Here is a 21,222-nt window from a genome sequence, read left to right as displayed (position 1 = left end):
CTAGAAGTAACAAATGCATGGATTAATTTTTCTGCATCATTTTTGGACAGAAAATTTCTGATTTTTGCAATGTTACGTAGATGGAAAAAAGCTGTCCTTGAAACAGTCTTGATATGTTCGTCAAAAGAGAGATCAGGGTCAAGAGTAACGCCGAGGTCCTTCACAGTTTTATTTGAGACGACTTTACAACCATCAAGATGAATTGTCAGATTTAACAGAAGATCTCTTTGTTTCTTGGGACCTAGAACAAGCATCTCTGTTTTGTCCGAGTTTAAAAGTAGAACGTTTTCAGCCATCCACTTCCTTATGTCTGAAACACAGGCTTCTAGCGAGGGCAATTTTGGGGCTTCACCATGTTTCATTGAAATGTACAGCTGTGTGTCATCCGCATAGCAGTGAAAGTTAACATTATGTTTTCGAATAACATCCCCAAGAGGTAAAATATATAGTGAAAACAATAGTGGTCCTAAAACGGAACCTTGAGGAACACCGAAATGTACAGTTGATTTGTCAGAAGACAGACCATTCACAGAGACAAACTGATATCTTTCTGACAGGTAAGATCTAAACCAGGCCAGAACTTGTCCGTGTAGACCAATTTGGGTTTCCAGTCTCTCCAAAAGAATGTGGTGATCGATGGTGTCAAAGGCAGCACTAAGGTCTAGTAGCACGAGGACAGATGCAGAGCCTCGGTCTGACGCCATTAAAAGGTCATTTACCACCTTCACAAGTGCAGTCTCAGTGCTATGATGGGGTCTAAAACCAGACTGAAGCATTTCGTATACATTGTTTGTCTTCAGAAAGGCAGTGAGTTGCTGCGCAACAGCTTTTTCTAAAAATTTTGAGAGGAATGGAAGATTCGATATAGGCCGATAGTTTTTTATATTTTCCGGGTCAAGGTTTGGCTTTTTCAAGAGAGGCTTTATCACTGCCACTTTTAGTGAGTTTGGTACACATCCGGTGGATAGAGAGCTGTTTATTATGTTCAACATAGGAGGGCCAAGCACAGGAAGCAGCTCCTTCAGCAGTTTAGTAGGAATAGGATCCAGTATGCAGCTTGAAGGTTTAGAGGCCATGATTATTTTCATCATTGTGTCAAGAGATATAGTACTAAAACACTTAAGTGTCTCTCCCGATCCCAGGCCCTCGCAGAGCTGTGCAGATCCAGGACAGCTAAGCCCTAGGAATGACCCAGCTACCAGGCCCAGGCAACCTCTTCTGCCTCCGTTACCAAATCCCCACCATCATGTTTGATTGGCAGGTCTAACACATCGAAAATGAAAACTCAAAGGAGCAATCAAGAAAGAAAACAGCAAAATGAAGCATAGCAATTGATTTATCGAATTTGATTGATCATTATAATTTTGACAGTCACCCCACACAGAGTATGAAATTGAAATTGATAATTAATTTTCTTTTTGTCACAATTTATATGGTAACAAGAAGGAAATGAAATGGCATTTACATTTCGTTTTTAAGTGTTAGAGTGTTGCATTTCCAATTGAGTGTCGGCAGTTAAATGCTTCCATAAGTATCAACAAGGGTTTAATACAAATTCTAGCTAGCTAGCAACAACATTAGTGCAGATTACTAGTTAGTTAACATTTGCCATAGATAGCTACAGCAGGCGTACGCCTGTAGAAAGCTACTGCCACCTTGTGGTCTGGAGTTTTATAAGAGGCTGATCGGCGGTTGAACAGTGCTATCTGAACAACAAAAAGTTGACTGCCGACACTGAGCAGAACTGCTAATGCAGTCCGCACATGTTTTGTAGAACCGCAAGCAAAGTGGTGTCAGAACAAAAGTCATGCAGGAGTGTGAATTAGATACAAAAGGATGCTAAAAGGTTGGGAAAGTTAGGATTAAATCACGATTGATTTGTAGTCTTCTGTTGTGTTCAGATGGTTCAATGTAAATGTATTCCATTTAGATCTATTGTCTTATCAAAACCCAACTTCATAAAGATGAGCATGAGGGGTTTCTGGGAAAGAACCAACTAACTCTGCTTGAATTACAAGCAATTCAGAAACTTTTGTAAAATCTCTACAATTTATACACTCAAACTTGTGAATAAATGGCTGTTGAGATCGTTTACGTATATCTTAATGTAAAGATAATCCGCTACCATGAGTCATAGTATGCTATCGTGAGCGTTAATAGATTTAAAAGCTTTTTAAATACACTCCTATGTATAAACAGACACATAAACAAGCTTATGAGTGTCAAGATAATAACTTATATCCAGCTTTGTTTACAGAGTTGGTAAACTAGCAAAGCACAGCCCCCACACCATACTGCTGCGTGTGTGTGTGTGTGCGCGCGTGTGTGTGTGTGTGTGTGTGTGTTGGTCCATAATGAGAATGGAGGAGCGTTTTTAAGGCCATCCAATGTTTTGGTTTTATACAACAATCAAGTTGCTGCACCTACTGGTAAAAAGTGAATCTCTTTACATTTAATTATGTGGAAGAATGATGCACAACAACCCAGCACAACATGTGGAGTAGCTTATTCCCCCACAGAGGAGACACATAAACACTGATGGAGAGATAGAGAGGGAGGGGGAGGATTTGATTTGCCTAATGTATACCCTGCCTCTGAGTGTATTAAAATGAGAGATACTGTCACTGCCAAACATCAGCTCAGACAGACATTGTTTTCAGGCTTCAGGTGGGAAAGGGGGGCTGTCTTTGTGATTTCGGGGTTAGAAATGTGACATTCATGGTGACTGCTGATTTGTCTTCCTGCCCCCTCTCCTGCCACGTGTCACATTGTGAATTGTATTTTCTGTGTTTGTTTGTATAATTGATGAAGAGCTCCGAGAGGAACAGTAACAGTACAGAACAGTGATGTGCTGTGAAACATGAGGTAGTGCTATCTGTTAGTTAGTAGGGTGTGATAGTGTTGTGTTTTAGCCATAGGAGTGACATGATCCCTAACTTAAGGGCTCAACCACTCTCACACAAGGCTGGTTTACTAGCCCATAACATTTTAACACCTCAGTTTCTTTCTAGCAGTATGAACTATGCTGGAGCAACACCTTGAGAGGATAGTCCTCAATTGGAACGGTATGCCAGTAAATTCTATTGGTCCTCTTATTAGTCCTCTAAGGCCAACCACATAGATCACATTGTAATTTGACCATTGAGGACCATTGTTAACGATGTCATTGGTCCCTCAAGTTATAGCCACTAAAGGGCCATTCAAATCCTACAGAGAGGTGTTGCTATGGCTCTCATGGGTGGAGACAGTGTGTCCATGGGCCTCCCTCGGGAAGGAGTATTTCACCTAATCACATCTGCCCAGAGAATAACCCATGTGCCCCCACTCCCTCACATTCGTTTAAATTTTCACTCTGTCCTTTTCTTCCCCCAGGTTCCTTCAATTACCAGATCTGTGGACCATGACAAAATATTGGCGCTCAGGCAGCAGACTCAGTTCCTCTGGGATGCTTATTTTTCTTCGGTAGCAAAAATAGTATTAACTACATTAGAGGTAAGCTCTCCCATTTATAGAACTGTTCATTTGAATCAAGAGTGGGTGGGAGCGGGTTGGGAGGATTGCAGGGCCAGACAGCCAGCAGCCAGGATAACGGATAGCCTTTTCTATAATGTGCACAAGTGGCCAGGATGAATTGATGGTGGCTGTACAACAGCGTTTCCCAACCAAGTTCTTAATTTCCCCTGGTTTGTTTTTTCTTACTCCTCCTGACAGTCTGGCTCTTACTTTGGGAGTGTTTTCACTATACTCTCTCTTCTGTCTCAGTCTCTGGGGGGAAACAGACACAAAGGGCTTTCATCAGGCTCTTCCCCAGAACAGACAGTCAGTCAGGACCTGCCATGATCAAAAGAGATTGCAGTGTAACGGTTTCCTCTGGCATCTTAAATGTCTAGAGACTCTCATGGACTAGAGTACATAGACAGGTAGCTGGGGGTTCCTTAAACAAAACTCCCCCTTGTGCTATACTGCTACTGTTTATTGTTGTCACACCCCCAAATATAGTGTCCTCTCAGAGCAAAGTTAAAATAATTGTCATGTTTCCCCTGGAACAATCAGAAAAACACTTTTTATGGTCTGATGTGTGAAGAGGAAGCCACGGTATGAGGTGTTTTGGCCTGCAGGTATGAGAGGAAAGGTTCAGCAGGGTAACATCAGAACATTCTCATAGGCTCTCTGTTCACCCCTCTGTCTCACTCAACATTTTGAGGGTTTTACTTTGGTCTGAGTTTTTCCATGGGTTTTTATATTAACACACTTTCACTTATTGTTGTATCACTGACCCATTCAGAAGCTACTCTGTTATGATAATGTTGTGGGCTCTAATTTAGAACTCACTCAACAGACACTCCAACCTGTCACCCATATGTCTTTGTCCCTGAGGTTTTCATGTCACTTCTTCATTTTGAGGGTGTCTGTGTTTAATTTCTCCACTCTCTGTCTTTACTCCCTTCCTCTTTCCATTCAATTTACCACTTCATAAAGGAAATAATGACAAAGAGGGTTGAGGAGGAGGGGGAAAATAGAAAGTGAGGAGGATAAATTATAGGCATTCCGCCATGGTTCTTCAAAGGGAGCCACAGCAGCACTTTGTGATGAATTGGATTAGGGCCGAGCGTTTGTTTTATGTGTTGCCGGGCGAACGTCACCACCAGGTGCCTAGTCCAAATCCAACAGGGACGAAATTAGGCCCATCTCCATGGATATTTACCGTTGTGCAGATGTGGTAAATGCTCGGCGCTACCTGCCGACTGACAAAATGGGGGAAATTAGGCATTCTAAATAGCCCCGCAAGTGGCACACACACACAGGGCTTTTGTGAGGTTGTCGATAAGTGCCAGCTAATTCTCCATATAGATCAAAAGGCACATCTCGTCTCAGTGTTGCTGGCACTGGACGGGCACAGGGACTCTAAACTGATATGATAATCACACTGAGGGTGGCCGTTTGAGGTGCGGGACAAACAGGCAGACGCACCGCTTCCCTCATAGCCAGATAAATCTGACCTGAATCTGTCAATAGGGTTTTCAGATACATTTGCCTACAATGCAGAACAAGTATAACACAGTCACATGATACTGTAGCTACTCCTGTAGAAGATAAAATATTTTTTTTACTGTGGAGGTACTGTATCTTGAGCAACATAAATGAAGCTCATCACCTAGCAGGGAGTAAAAACTGTGGAGGGGTCGACCTACCGCCTCGTCTCTCTGAGGGGGTTGCTTGTTAAGGCCTCTCTCACAACCTCATTAGGACCCACAGTTCAAACGGAGGAAGCAGCCTGGAAAGCACTGGGCTCTGAGAGTAGCTGATGCAAGGGAGGAGACGTACCCATATGGAGGTCTCTTGCTGTGGATCCAAGAGCAGGGGAGCTGTAGCCTTTCTACTTCAGGACATGCAGTGAGGCAGGTGTATTGGAAAGAGCAATCAAAAGCAGATGGCTGATATGAAATGACTGTCATTAATGTTAATTAATTTGATTGAGAGGTTGGTTTTGTGTCCATTGACGCAACTAATATCAGGACCCATATGTGACCATCTTCATGTAAAATATCCTGTGCATCACTCTTAATGCATGACCACTGCATGCAAATAACTCCTTACAGTCATTGCTGTTCAATAGACTGTCAGTAGCACAGTCATCATATATAGCAACATGGGACGACGAGATACAGGTCCAATCTCCACAGTCAACATGCAAGGTAACAGTTGCACCTGGGTGAGTGGGCATCAGTCCCAGCTGAGGGAGTGAGGTGTTATCTGCATCAGCAAGACGCTGCTCGACAACATGGCCACGTCTATCAGACCCAGCCTCTTGCACAGCGAGCAGCTTCTTTGTACTAATCCTCTCTCTCTCTCCTCCTCCTCTCTGTGTTGTTTCTTTTTCTGCAGATAATCCAAGACAGAATAAATTCACACATCTCCAGGAACAAGTTGATGTGGAATTCGTTGCCTGGTGGACTGTACATTCTGCCTCAGTTCTCCACGGACGCTGCAGTGTTCCCCTTCTATTACTCCTCTCTGGGTGAGTTGCAGCCTGGTGATAACCTGCTATTATGTGTCTGTATAACAGACTCCTCTCTGGGTGAGTTGCAGCCTGGTGATAACCTGCTATTATGTGTCTGTATAACAGACTCCTCTCTGGGTGAGTTGCAGCCTGGTGATAACCTGCTATTATGTGTCTGTATAACAGACTCCTCTCTGGGTGAGTTGCAGCCTGGTGATAACCTGCTATTATGTGTCTGTATAACAGACTCCTCTCTGGGTGAGTTGCAGCCTGGTGATAACCTGCTATTATGTGTCTGTATAACAGACTCCTCTCTGGGTGAGTTGCAGCCTGGTGATAACCTGCTATTATGTGTCTGTATAACAGACTCCTCTCTGGGTGAGTTGCAGCCTGGTGATAACCTGCTATTATGTGTCTGTATAACAGACTCCTCTCTGGGTGAGTTGCAGCCTGGTGATAACCTGCTATTATGTGTCTGTATAACAGACTCCTCTCTGGGTGAGTTGCAGCCTGGTGATAACCTGCTATTATGTGTCTGTATAACAGACTCCTCTCTGGGTGAGTTGCAGCCTGGTGATAACCTGCTATTATGTGTCTGTATAACAGACTCCTCTCTGGGTGAGTTGCAGCCTGGTGATAACCTGCTATTATGTGTCTGTATAACAGGCTCCTCTCTGGGTGAGTTGCACCCTGGTGATAACCTGCTATTATGTGTCTGTATAACAGACTCCTCTCTGGGTGAGTTGCAGCCTGGTGATAACCTGCTATTATGTGTCTGTATAACTTCTATGCATGGGAACTGTTGACACACAACCACAAGGAATCAGACCTCCGCTTTGTCCATCAGGTCTTTCAACTCCTTGACAGAGTCAAAACGAAAATTTTCATTCACAACCAGTTCATTGTGGAGGGCCTAATGTTAATGTGCGCTCTTCCTCCATTTCCTCCATGCTATTTTATATACCCCAGTGCTACATATTAATACCCTCTGAGAAAATGTTGCTCATGCTAACCAACCACAGACAAATTTTACATAAAGTCATATTTGGGGACCAAACAATGCACTTTACGACAGAAATTGTCTTGGATGTAACCTTGCAAACTGGTATATGTTATCCCATATCCTATCTGCAGTCCCATTAACTGCCACGGGTCAAGTCCTCCCTAGTCAGTGATTAGTTGTCACTGAGATGGAGCAGAGAACAGCATAAAGCCTAGAGCTGCAGTCAGTGTCTTGTGTATTTCCTCCGGCATTGAGCACCTTGGAGCTGTACACTATGAACTGTGCTGCTGTCACAGTCCTGCGAGGAGCACTGGGATGAAGCCATAACTCAGATAGATGCTTGTCTTTCTCTGAGGAGTTGTGTACAGGAGGAATGGGCAGTTTGCTTTATGCTTCCACAGTTATACGTTTTTGCCGGTACTGGAGGAATAACGTTCTCAATGCCGGTAATACACAGGCATTATCAGTCTCACTTTCCATAATGCTGATAGCAGCAGAAGGTTTTAGTTTTTTTCTTTGCATTGTAGGCCTATTTCAATTCTACTGACTTTAATTTACTGTTTTTAAGCTTTTACTTGTCTCTGTCAATTTCAAGTTGATGTTACAATATTTTGTTATTATGACAGCATCTGTCCCGAATCATATTTGCTCCTCTGAGAAGTGGAAAAGAAGGAACGATAGCGACATTGGGCTCCATTTCTGGAGGGTCTTGATGACTGGGTATACCGCCTCAAAATCACAAATTGGATTTCCAACTTGTTTAGTAGAGAGTCCAGCTCCTTTAGTACCTCCTATCATGTGCTTCACAATCCTCTTTTGACTGTGTTTAAAGCTACTGGGAATGTATGAAGAGATGCCAAAGCAGTGGATAAGAATGAGAAGGTCCATTTAGAAACTGTTTGAATGTTCCCTGTTGAAACTCTGCTTGTTTTCCACAGTCATCCGAACCAATTCTCATCGCCATTTGAGTTCGAATTTTTACTCATGAGATGTAATGTCTCAACTGAATTTTGTTTGAGCTGTCAATAAATCTCAATCTATAGCTTCATTATAGCTTTTCACATGAGGAAATTATATATTGTCTAAATCCTCGAATTAGATTGGCAGGGGACCCAAAATTATGTGAATTATCCGACCGCTGCATATGCAGTTCCACACAGTCTTCTCCCATTGTGTAATGCCGATTCGTGTACAGAAGGACTATCTCCAGGATGCTGCTAGAAGAGGAGTGATTTGTTTACCACCACCTCGTGTGAAAAAGCGGTAACACTTGCCCTCATCACCCCACCTCTTCACTTCCCCGGCACCTCTATTTATTTTTAAGGTTACCAGCTAGATTTCCTTGAGGCTTCAGGACCCCCTAACAGCTTCCTCCTCTGGAGTCCTATCACTATCATTGATCCAGCCTGGCTTTCTGTTTTGGTCTGGAAAACCCTCCAACTTGCCTCGTTTGCTGAGCATGATTGTTCCGGTTCATTGCAATCGGTGGGATTTCTTTTTCTTCCATTACCATAGTACAGTTTGACTTCGTTCTGTCAATATTAATGAGGTCTAGTTTCTGAGCGTGTTTCAGATCACACTGAACCTTTCTAATGACGAGTTCTAGAGCTCCTTCGCTAAGGCCAGTAACAAGCATAAAGGCTAATAACCAACATGACACCCTGCTTTACTAGGCCTACAGTAAGGTATCCTGCAAAGGGCAGACTCTCAAGATAAGAGGGGCTATTATACAAGGCTCTTTTTTACAAATGTGGGACTAACGGCCTACTCTGCGACAGCTGTTGGTGTGTTCTAAAGGGAACAGTGATATTGGATCAATGCTTAACATACCTTGTTGAAATTGAAATTATGTTTCCCCTGTCTTAACAACAGTTGAAGAAAGGACTTTGATCACAGTTATTTCAATGAAAGTCATTTGAACAAAATGTTTTTGCCAGTTCTGCTTGGTACATTTGCAGTTTAATGTTTGATTCGAACGTTTGTTTGAAGTGCACTTAAAATTGCTGCCAGAAATGGCTGTGGGGTTTCCCGGAGGAAACATTTCTTCTACAAAAGTGTTGCCAGAGTAAAATACTTTAAGGCTTATGGGATTTTGATGACCGGATGAGAATTATTATATTTTTTTATATATTTAACTAGGCAAGTCATTTAAGAACAAATTCATATTTTATAATAATGACCTACCCTGGCCAAACCCTCCCCTAATAACCCGGACGACTCCGGGCCAATTGTACGCCGCCCAATGGGACTCGTGTGGTCCTAATGCAATACTGAATCCCTCCTTTGAAGATGATCGGCAGAGATTTTCTATAGATTTCTTTGCTTATGCAACAATGTCTGCAAAGAACAAACCTATTCAGGTAAATGTTATGCTCACCAAATGGACACATACAAACAGCCAGCACAAGTTTGCTATCATGTCCCACATCAAGAAGGCATCGTTGTGTGATCAGGGTCCAAAATAGGTCTTCTAGAGGCACCACACAGCATCAGGGTAAATCCATAAATAGAGCTCAGTACACCAGAGAGGTCAGAGAGTCCACAGCTCTGTGTCAGAGAGATTGATAGGGATGCTGTAAGTGCACTGGGTGTCCATTTATGCGTGATGAGGTGGATGGATTGGAGAGTCCAGTCTGTCCCTTCTGAAGGTGTGTGTCAGAAAGGTTAATGTCTTGAGGTGCGTGTGTGTTAAGTTGTGTCTGAAGGTGTGTATTAAGGTGTGCGTCTGAAGGTTTGTGTTAAGGTTTATGTCTCTCTGTGTGGTTGCAGGTAAGATCCCGTCCCAGGAGTTCACTGCTGTTATCCAGGCCGTGACTCCTCTCCAATCTCAGCTGCAGCCCATAGTCAAGCTCGTCATCGCTGTTGCCAAATCCAAGTTCTGTGCACAGGTGAGAGCTCAGACCTATGACCCGGGAGCTAAGGCGAAATAGCAGGGATGCAGACCATTAATTTTTATACTGTCACTCGAAGTCAGTGGAAGTTTATCTTATGTGATATAGCATAAATCTTTATAGCTATACGGCATGTCATGTCTCCCCATGCTATATTTACGGGTGTGCTATATGGCCAATATACCACGGCTAAGGGCTGTTCTTAGGATACCTGGATATAGCCCTTAGCCGTGGTATATTGGCCATATCACACAAACCCCGAGGTGCTTTATTGCAAATTATAAACTGGTTACCAACGTAATTAGAAGAGTAAAAGGAAATGTTATGTCATACCCATGGTATATGGTCTGATATACCACAGCTTTCAGCCAATCAGCATTCAGGGCTCGAACCACCCAGTTTATAATGAACAGACTTATTTTCGCTATATATCCGCTGCTAAAAAAATAATGGCTATATGTACTGGGTCTATGCTCTTTTGAATTAAGATTTTATTGAATTGTTTCGTTTGCAGATAATTGTGCTGTGGAATTGTGACAAGCCTTTACCTCCGAAGAGCAAGTGGCCCTCCACCACCGTGCCTATCACTGTCATTGAGGGAGAGAGAAAGGTACGAGATTTCCTAGTTATGCAGGTGTTAAGATTACATGTTTTGCTATCGATTTTAATGTGTTTTATTGAGTCTTAATCATTGAGGGAATGAGCATAGCTGTTAAAGTAGAACTGACACCAATACATTTATTTGAAGTAAAAAAAATATTGCTATCAGGTTGTAAATCACAACTGGCCTGGTACATTGTTTGCTGCCTCCACCCATTCAGGATCCACTGTTTCAGTTTCAGTTTTTATTTTATTTTTAAACCCAAGACAAATGTAACTAAGGCTAGGAATGTCAATACAATCAAACTAGCAAGGACAATGATCACAAGTCAGTCATAACGTGGCTAATAGGCTAGCGTATCTATTTATGTAGCTATTTATTTAGCAAGGTAAAAACACTGAGCCTAACGTTGGCTGGCTAGCTAGCTAGCTGCTGGGAGGGTGTCATGTTGTTTTTCAGTGGCTAGAGCTAGAGGCAGGTGTCATTTGGCTAGCTAGCAAAAAATATGCATTTCTATGCTGAAATAGAACGACTATTATCCACTTAGCATATCTCTTGCGTTCATAAATTCAATGTGGCTATCTACTCCGATTTCAGAGCACTCTCGTCTGAGTGTGCCAGAGCGCAAAATAACTGATGAATTTATGATACCCGCTGAATATGACTGGTGTCAGTAAACGTAGGCAAAAAAAGTAAGATAGTTACGAACGCTCTAGATAACATGTAAACAGCCTAACCAGCTCTGCTAGGGCGAGTAAAATGGTCAGAGGTGTTCTCTCATTTGTGTCTGGAAGTAGCTAGCAAGCTAGCCAACTTTAGCCAGTTAGCTTGGGTGATTGACTGCAAAACGCTCTGAATTTATGAACAGATAATCTGACAGCACTCTGAATTTATGAACAACCCAGAGTGCACTCTGACACACTGGAGGCAATTTATGAACGCACCCTGAGCTAGTTGTCAATCAAATGTTTTTGGCATTGATCAAATGGGTGGGCAGGCAAGTTCCCATTCAGTTGTAAAAATGTGGGTTGGGACCAGCATGCATTGGCAGGCAAGCTGCAGAAGGACAAGCAGGCTACTATTCCCCATCGTTTATCAGTGCAATTCTGATGGTCAATTAGTTGAAAAAGTTTGAGAGGGTTTATCTAATTTTTCCTCATTAGATTTTAGCTCATCTCGCTCTGGCTAGCATTAGTTGTTGATTATGTTGTTGTTGATGTGCATAACTGTGCATAACTTTCATAGTGGTTTCATCAAAATGAAATCTAGAATCGGCTTCCTATTTCGCAACAAAGCCTCCTTCACTCACGCCGCCAAACATACCCTCGTAAAACTAACTATCCTACCGATCCTCGACTTCGGCGATGTCTTTTACAAAATAGCTTCCAATACTCTACTCAGCAAACTGGATGCAGTCTATCACAGTGCCATCCGTTTTGTTACCAAAGCCCCTTATAACACCCACCAATGCGACCTGTATGCCCTAGTCGGCTGGCCCTCGCTACATATTCATCGCCAGACCCACTGGCTCCAGGTCATCTATAAGTCGATGCTAGGTAAAGCTCCGCCTTATCTCAGCTCACTGGTCACGATAACAACACCCACTCGTAGCACGCGCTCTTGCAGGTATATTTCACTGGCCATCCCCAAATCCAACACGTCCTTTGGCCACCTTTCCTTCCAATTCTCTGCTGCCAATGACTGGAACGAATTGCAAAAATCGCTGAAGCTGGAGACTTTCCCTCACTAACTTTAAACATCAGCTATCTGAGCATTTAACCGATTGCTGCAGCTGTACATAGCCATCTGTAAATAGTCCACCCAATCTACCTACCTCATCCCCATATTGTTTTTATTTACTTTTCTGCTCTTTTGCACACCAGTATTTCTACTTGCACATCATCATCTGCTCATCTCTCACTCCAGTGATAATTTGCTAAATTGTAACTACTTCACTACTATGGCCTATTTATTGCCTTACCTCCTCACGCCATTTGCACACACTGTATATAGACTTTCTTTTTTTCTATTGTGTTATTGACTGTACGTTTGTTTATTCCATGTGTAACTCTGTGTTGTTGCTTTGCTTTATCTTGGCCAGGTTGCAGTTGTAAATGAAAACTTGTTCTCAACTAGCTTACTTGGTTAAATAAAGGTGAAATAAATAAATAAAATAAAATCAATAGACTTTAAAGTTACCAAATGTAAAAGGACTCCCGTGGTATTTACATATTTGCAAAATCCATTCAGGTGTATTTTGTGGCTTTTGGCGAATGCGTTCTAATAATCTAAAGTCGCACTGTTGCTACAGCCTGTAAACACACAGTCCAGTTCAAAGTGAATGATGACAGGCCCGTGTGGCAAATTGCTTATTTGCATAAAGGCCTACTGTAGCTCTGATTGGCTATGGCTCACCGCTCTGCGTAGACTCTGGTCCTTGACGAGACAGATGTACTTATTCGGTTTTATTTACTGCAGTGTCTATTAATTGTCCAAACGCACGGCCGCTTTCCCACTCTATATTGCTTTAGAATTTTCACAAATGCCAAACATTCTAAGAATTTATGAAAATGTGAAAATCACCATATCTAAGTGCCCGCTTGTCAAAAAATGTAAAAAATAAAATAAAAATACAATATATAATCTTTCAAATTCTTCCTGGGGGTGTATATGAACAGATTTTAATACGTTTTCATGTTGCAACAACTCTGTCAGTTCCACTTTAACGTCAGGGGAGATAAAATGCCGTCGTACATTTCTAATAAAATCCTTTCAAGCTTTTCTTTAATTTGTCCTTTTTGGAACTGGCCCTGACTGAGTGCGAGTCTGTCTCCTGGAATCTGAGCTTAGCCATTACTGTGCCAAGCCTCAGCTGAATCATTTTAGTAGCGCTAAAGGTACCACTTTGCAGTGATGTTCTTATGAGCTTTTAAAACAATAGGAGTTAGTACACCCGACATCATACTTCCAAACAGGACAAATGCTCTTACTGAATACAAGCATCTTAAACACAGTAATGTGGTTTCAATCGAACTATTCTGATGAAACGCTATTGCGCTGACAGTATGAATTCATCCAACCCTTCATTGAGTCCAAATAATCACTCCTTTTGTGTTATTTGGAGCGTTCCATTCACTTAAAGAGAGCGATCACCCAAATTACACACTTTCCATGACTTCCTTACCCAGTAAGCAGTCTATGGACAAGTTATGACAGTAATCCATTCTTTAGTTTCCCTGGCACTGTTTCCAAATGCTAACATTTAGCGTTTGTGGCACAAATACCATTCAAGTCATAGGACTGATATTTGAATTGTTCATGCATCATGTCCAAATCATTCGAAAGTATCTAAAATCGATTGTGACGATCAACAGTCACTTATAGATGATTTGAACATGATGAGCAAAAAATGCTAATTTCGGTCCCATGACATAAAATGGGATTTGTGCCACAAATGCTAAAACGTTAGCATTTGGAAACAGTGCCAGCCATGGAAACAAAACCAAAGCATGGATTGCTGTCATACATGTGTCCTTTTGCAATTTGGGTGAACTATCCCTTTAATTGCTGGCAGGACTCCATGCCGCCCCACTGAGGCAGGAGCAGGACCCTAAAACCCAATGGCAGATCCCTTAATTGATACTGTTCGTTCTCATGTAGTAAACACGGCAATGGAAAAAATGTGTTCCCATTATAACAATAAACAGCTTTTCTAAAAGGCATCTTTGGGCTCCTAAATACTTACTCAGAGTATTCTAGCCTAACAAGACAGCTGCTCCAGAGTAGTAATTCTCCACAGCTCTCTCCCCAAACAATAAGAGTTTCAATGTGTTGAAACCAGCGAGTCAAACGTTCACATCACACTGAATCAGAGCACTGCCAGGAGACTGAGGAAAGGCTAATGGTGGATGTGTTCTGTGTTCCATGTTCTGCAATTGTGCATCTTTTGTTGTCCCTCATATCATCTGCGAAAAAGCAAAGTAATTGTATGTTTGTCAGGGGGACAGAATATCTAAAGAGGCTCTTATTATCTGGTGTCCTAAATAGTTTATCTCCCCTCAAGGCCAGCATGCAGTTTAAACATTTAAGCAGTGTTTTCCTACTGCCTAATACATGTCACCTATTTACTTAGCGTTATTATGTAGGCTCATTGAAATTACACTGTAACCTAGACCCCATTTATTGTGTTTTCGGTCCTATAATTTCCATTGTGTTTACACTATTTTCCTTTTTAGCAAGCTAGTATGAAAAGCAGGGGCATCATTTCATGCTATTGCATGAATGCATTGTGTGATAGGCAAGGGAAAAGACTGGCTGCTGTGAAAGGGCCTTAATGAACCACATTCCCTCTCCCCTTCGTCGTAATATATAATTTTTGTATTTCAATGGACTGCACTAATCAGCCCTGAGTAGAGGTCACCAGCAGCATTTGATCAAAATCCAGCATATTATATTATCGATTTTTCCTCCATGTTTGTGTCCTCGGGAAAGTAACACATCTAAAAATAGGTCCCCTCATCTTGTTCATTCAATTTTGGTTTCCATTTGAAGGCTAATTAAGTTGGTCCGCATTCGTGCCATGGATCACTTTATAGCCAGCTGCCATTAGATCACTATCCTTGCTCTCGGCAGACCTGCCACTCACTCCCAAGCCTGATGGCTTGGAGCTAAGCCCTTCACTGACTTGTGGGGTGTGTGTGATTGTGAGTGTGCGTTTCTGTGCATGTGAGATCTCCACAGTAGCATCTCCACAGCTGTGTGTGGGTGGCTGGCTGGCTGGCTGAGTGTGTTCCTGTCCTGCGATGCGACGCCTCAAGAAGGGCTCACTGTCTCATTAGCACCTCCATCTCCCCATCCTTGTCTGATAGCCATTTCATCAACTGATAATTCATATACAGCCTGGATCACACAATGTCTCATCAGAAGGGAACGTGATTAATAAGAACAGATAAATGAAATAAAGTGAGTCTTCCAAAGCGTTATATATTAGATCTCTTGCAAAGTGTAGTAATTGGGTTAGTCAAATGCTTTGGAGTACTCTACCATTTTCTCCTCAGGGCGGTCATTTGTCTCACCATGTATACGAGGTGATCTATGGTCACTCAGGGTGTCATTTTTTAAATGTTACAGGGCAGAGTTCAAGTAGGCCCCCACTAAATCCAGTCTGCATGGTGATTAGGCCATTCTAGGGGTCAGTTTTCATTCACAACTTGGATTCACAATATCCTTATCGCCTAACCTGCAATCAAATCAATCTGTATACTACAATTGAGGAATAATGACACATGATTGCACTTTGAAGCAAAACAATACAAATACATTTAAAAAATGGTACATAAAGTGGAGGAAATCTATTTCTATTGCAAAAAAGCACACCTGCATGGTACAAATTATCCAAGTTAAACAAGCTGAAATATCTCACTTCACATTCCCTTAAACTCCGAACAGAGTCTGTGTAAACAGCAATGGTAAAGGAAGTTCACAAAGGAGCTGGGTTTCTGTGGGCCTGTCAGGGTTCTTGGGCCACGGGGCAGGTTGAGGTTATCCCTGGGTTGTACTATAGGCGTGTCTGGGGCTCCCTCGGCCCTTGGGGTAGGTGTCGAAGGATCCATATGCAGTGAGGTCAGAGGAGGCCAGAACACACGCTCCCACAGGACGGCAGGTAGCCTAGTGAAAGGTCGCTGGTTCGACTACCCGAGCTGTGCCCTTGAGCAAGGCACTTAACCCAAATTTGCTCCAGTGGCGCGGTGCTACTACTAAACAACACATTTCACTGCACCTATCCGATGTTTGTGACAATAAAACATCCTCCATCCTCTGTTTCCTAAGGCAGGCTAGACAGCTTGATAGCATTTCACGGTAAGGTTGTTGTATTCGGCGCATGTGAGAAATAAAATTTGATTTGATTTGTGAGAGAGAGGTCAAAAGACTAAGGAGTAAGGGCCACAGGTAGCAAACAACAAATGACAAAGACACTTGATTTGTGGCTTAATATTTAGCTGAGTCATGACTTTAGAGTTGAGTTCTGCTTATGTGGCATCTTTATCAAACATAATGCAATTTTAGTTGACAGTCACTGTAAATAATATGAATATTTAATATCTGAAATAGCTGTTCAAAATTACAACTTCATGCAATTTCATGAAGTGTATGTTTACCCCACTATGATACTATGAATTATGTACAGAGATGGGCTTTGACAAAAATGTATCTTGGAAACGACACTTGCGCCATTGAAATCATTTTCTCTGCTGAACTTTGACTATGAATGTATCAAGCATCAAATATGATTAACCCGTAAAGAAAAGCATTGACAAGCCTCTAAAGATTGGCCTTGAAGTAACAGGAGTCAATGGAGATAAGGGTGATGCCACATTTTCACCAGGTGTCTTAGTGCTACGTCCCTGTATATCTGCCTAGAGGATAAATCCATTGACACTGACCAGGGAGAGAGAGGAAGGAAAGGACAGTGACAGATCAAAACCCTGTGCCACTGTCTCCATGAGACTATTTAAAGCAGCCCTGGGGGGGGTGAAGAAGGTGGGCTCTGCGACAGAGGAGGCGGAGGGAGACAGACACAGGGAGGATGAGCGAGAGAGAGAGATGGGCAGACTGAAGGACAAACAGTCCCTAAAGATGTGTATTGGAATCTGAGCTCCAGAGTATATACAGACCTGATGGGAGAGCTGTGGGTGAATCAGAGGGGTGAGCGATACTACAACAACAACAACAGCTGGCTAGCCTGATAACCAGAGCAGTGTGTAACCATCAGAACATACCTATATGGGGAAATTAGAGCAATTCATTGAATATTATACAGAGAGTATGCTAATCGTCAATGCAGACCATTAATACAGTAAGGCAAGGTGCACTGCAAGCTAAACGAATACCACTTAATGTTGTGAAGAGTGTGTTGATAATTTTTACCTCTACTGAGGGAGTTACGTTTGATACACACCAGTGAGAGTGCTTTAGTGAGTATCCTCCAGGCTTTACGCTGAAAAAACTGTGAAATTCAGACAGTGTCGCTGGCATGCTGATAGACATTAGAGCTTATTGAGATTAAAGGAATCCATGTCATGTAGAATCTTTTCAAATTTGGCACTGTTTGATGAAACTATTCTCAACTAAAGAGGCACACTGCATACTCATTTCACATTGTGATATTTGCTATTCATTACTATTTTGACAAAATATCTTCGCCCTTGGATATCCAAGTTCCCGTTTCCACAGAGGAAATATAATTAGCGAGTAATAGCAACGGATTAATTTGAATTTCACGGAAGAACTTTGTCTATGAACATACATGGAGCTATTAAAGCTGGAGTCCCCTTTTCCTATTTTATATAAATACCCTTAAATAATTAAAATCCTCAAATTATGAGTCAATAGCATAATTACAGGCAGCTCTATAAAGCCTGCATTTAGTGTAATGGATTAGGTCGTCCACATCATATTAGCCCGGCCGGCAGATCGATAGTTAATACAGAAGGCACTGATCCCTAAAGCTGTGGTAGGAGAATTATCATTAAAATATGCATTTCTCGTGTAAAATGTATTTACAGTCCCATGAGGGTTACCGCTGCAGCCCAAGTGTTTTAAACTGGTCTTATTCAATCAAGCCACCAAGCCCAGGAGACTGCGAGACTAAATATACATAATTTAAGCAATAATACATGAGGCCATGTTATGACATTTTTATCATGGCTGTGACGTGGTCATAGCCACGAGCCAAGCAGAGTGGGATAGACCGCCACAGCCATGATAAAAATGTCATAACACATTGACTCAAGTGTATTGCTTTTATACAACAGGTTACCAGCATTAAAACTAGTCAAGGATCATATCACCTCCACCTTACCGGCCACCCTAGACCCACTTCAGTTTGCATACCGCCCACAGATGACGCAATCGCCATCACACTGCACACTGCCCTATCCCATCTGGACAAAAGGAATACCTATGTAAGAATGCTGTTCATTGACTACAGCTCAGCATTCAACACCATAGTACCCTCCAAGCTCATCATCAAGCTGGAGGCCCTGGGTCTCAACCCCGCCCTGTGCAATTGGGTCCTGAACTTTCTGATGGGCCGCCCCCAGGTGGTGAAAATAGGAAACAGCATCTCCACTTCGCTGACCCTCAACACTGGGGCCCCACAAAGGTGCGTGCTCAGCCCCCTCCTGTACTCCCTGTTCACACACGACTGCATGGCCATGCACGCCTCCAACTCAATCATCAAGTTTGTAGACGACACAACAGTAGTGGGCTTGATTTCCAACAATGACAAGACAGCCTACAGGGAGGAGGTGAGGGCACTCGGAGTGTGGTGTCAGGAAAACAACCTCTCACTCAACATCAACAAAACAATGGAGATGATCGTGGACTTCAGGAAACAGCAGAGGGAGCACCCCCCTATCCACATCGAAGGGACAGCAGTGGAGGTGGAAAGCTTCAAGTTCCTCGGCGTACATACAGTGGGGAGAACAAGTATTTGATACACTGCCGATTTTGCAGGTTTTCCTACTTACAAAGCATGTAGAGGTCTGTCATTTTTATCATAGGTACACTTCAACTGTGAGAGACGGAATCTAAAACAAAAATCCAGAAAATCACATTGTATGATTTTTAAGTAATTAATTTGCATTTTATTGCATGACATAAGTATTTGATACATCAGAAAAGCAGAACTTAATATTTGGTACAGAAACCTTAGTTTGTAATTACAGAGATCATACGTTTCCTGTAGTTCTTGACCAGGTTTGCACACACTGCAGCAGGGATTTTGGCCCACTCCTCCATACAGACCTTCTCCAGATCCTTCAGGTTTCGGGGCTGTCGCTGGGCAATACGGACTTTCGGCTCCCTCCAAAGATTTTCTATTGGGTTCAGGTCTGGAGACTGGCTAGGCCACTCCAGGACCTTGAGATGCTTCTTACGGAGCCACTCCTTAGTTGCCCTGGCTGTGTGTTTCGGGTCGTTGTCATGCTGGAAGACCCAGCCACGACCCATCTTCAATGCTCTTACTGAGGGAAGGAGGTTGTTGGTCAAGATCTCGCGATACATGGCCCCGTCCATCCTCCCCTCAATACGGTGCAGTCGTCCTGTCCCCTTTGCAGAAAAGCATCCCCAAAGAATGATGTTTCCACCTCCATGCTTCACGGTTGGGATGGTGTTCTTGGGGTTGTACTCATCCTTCTATTCCTCCAAACACGGCGAGTGGAGTTTAGAGCAAAAAGCTCTATTTTTGTCTCATCAGACCACATGACCTTCTCCCATTCCTCCTCTGGATCATCCAGATGGTCATTGGCAAACTTCAGACGGGCCTGGACATGCGCTGGCTTGAGCAGGGGGACCTTGCGTGCGCTGCAGGATTTTAATCCATGACGGCGTAGTGTGTTACTAATGGTTTTCTTTGAGACTGTGGTCCCAGCTCTCTTCAGGTCATTGACCAGGTCCTGCCGTGTAGTTCTGGGCTGATCCCTCACATTCCTCATGATCATTGATGCCCCACGAGGTGAGATCTTGCATGGAGCCCCAGACCGAGGGTGATTGACCGTCATCTTGAACTTCTTCCATTTTCTAATAATTGTGCCAACAGTTGTTGCCTTCTCACCAAGCTGCTTGCCTATTGTCCTGTAGCCCATCCCAGCCTTGTGCAGGTCTACAATTTATCCCTGATGTCCTTACACAGCTCTCTGGTCTTGGCCATTGTGGAGAGGTTGGAGTCTGTTTGATTGAGTGTGTGGACAGGTGTCTTTTATACAGGTAACGAGTTCAAACAGGTGCAGTTAATACAGGTAATGAGTGGAGAACAGGAGGGCTTCTTAAAGAAAAACTAACAGGTCTGTGAGAGCCGGAATTCTTACTGGTTGGTAGGTGATCAAATACTTATGTCATGCAATAAAATGCAAATTAATTACTTAAAAATCATACAATGTGATTTTCTGGATTTTTGTTTTAGATTCCTTCTCTCACAGTTGAAGTGTACCTATGATAAAAAATTACAGACCTCTACATGCTTTGTAAGTAGGAAAACCTGCAAAATCGTCAGTGTATCAAATACTTGTTCTCCCCACTGTATCACAGACGAACTGAAATGGTACACTCACACAGACAGTGTGGTGAAGAAGGCGCAATAGCGCCTCTTCAACCTCAGGAGGCTGAAGAAATTTGGCTTGTCACCCAAAACCCTAACAAAATTTTACAGATGCACAATCGAGAGCATCCTGTTGGGCTGTATCACAGCCTGGTACGGCAACTGTACCGCCCTCGACCGCAAGGCTCTCCAGAGGGTATTGCGGCCTGCACAATGCATCACTAGGGGAAAACTACCTGCCCTCCACGACACCTACAGCACCCGATGTCACAGGAAGGCCAAAAAGATCATCAAGGACATCAACCACCCAATCCATTGCCTGTTCACACCGCTACCATCCAGAAGGCGAGGTCAGTAGAGGTGCATCAAAGCTGGGACCGAGAGACTGAAGAACAGCTTCTATCTCAAGACCATCAGACTGTTAAACAGCAATCACTAACTCAGAGAGGCTGCTGCCTACATTGAGACCCAATCACTGGCCACTTTAATAAATGGATCACTAGTCACTTTATACAATGCACTCTAAATAATGCCACTTTAATAATGTTTACATATCTTACATTACTCATATAACATGTATATACTGTACAATGTTTGATTGTATTTTTCAATGAAACATGATGCTAC

At 42.8% G+C, this 21,222-nt stretch overlaps 1 protein-coding gene across 1 annotated transcript in view; it reads left to right on the top strand.

The window, feature by feature from the left end:
• LOC139556310 (exostosin-1-like) overlaps window positions 1–21,222 on the top strand; it is a 311,555-nt gene that overhangs the window by 277,566 nt on the left and 12,767 nt on the right. The window contains exons 5-8 of the mRNA XM_071370129.1: window positions 3,373–3,492; window positions 5,887–6,019; window positions 9,774–9,892; window positions 10,410–10,505. Of these exons, the coding sequence (XP_071226230.1) occupies window positions 3,373–3,492; window positions 5,887–6,019; window positions 9,774–9,892; window positions 10,410–10,505 (468 nt within the window). The remainder of the gene's footprint in view (window positions 1–3,372; window positions 3,493–5,886; window positions 6,020–9,773; window positions 9,893–10,409; window positions 10,506–21,222) is intronic.

The sequence above is a fragment of the Salvelinus alpinus genome, chromosome 27 (assembly GCF_045679555.1).
Source record: "Salvelinus alpinus chromosome 27, SLU_Salpinus.1, whole genome shotgun sequence".
Lineage (NCBI taxonomy): Eukaryota > Metazoa > Chordata > Actinopteri > Salmoniformes > Salmonidae > Salvelinus > Salvelinus alpinus.
This window is presented reverse-complemented; position numbering and strand designations above follow the sequence as displayed.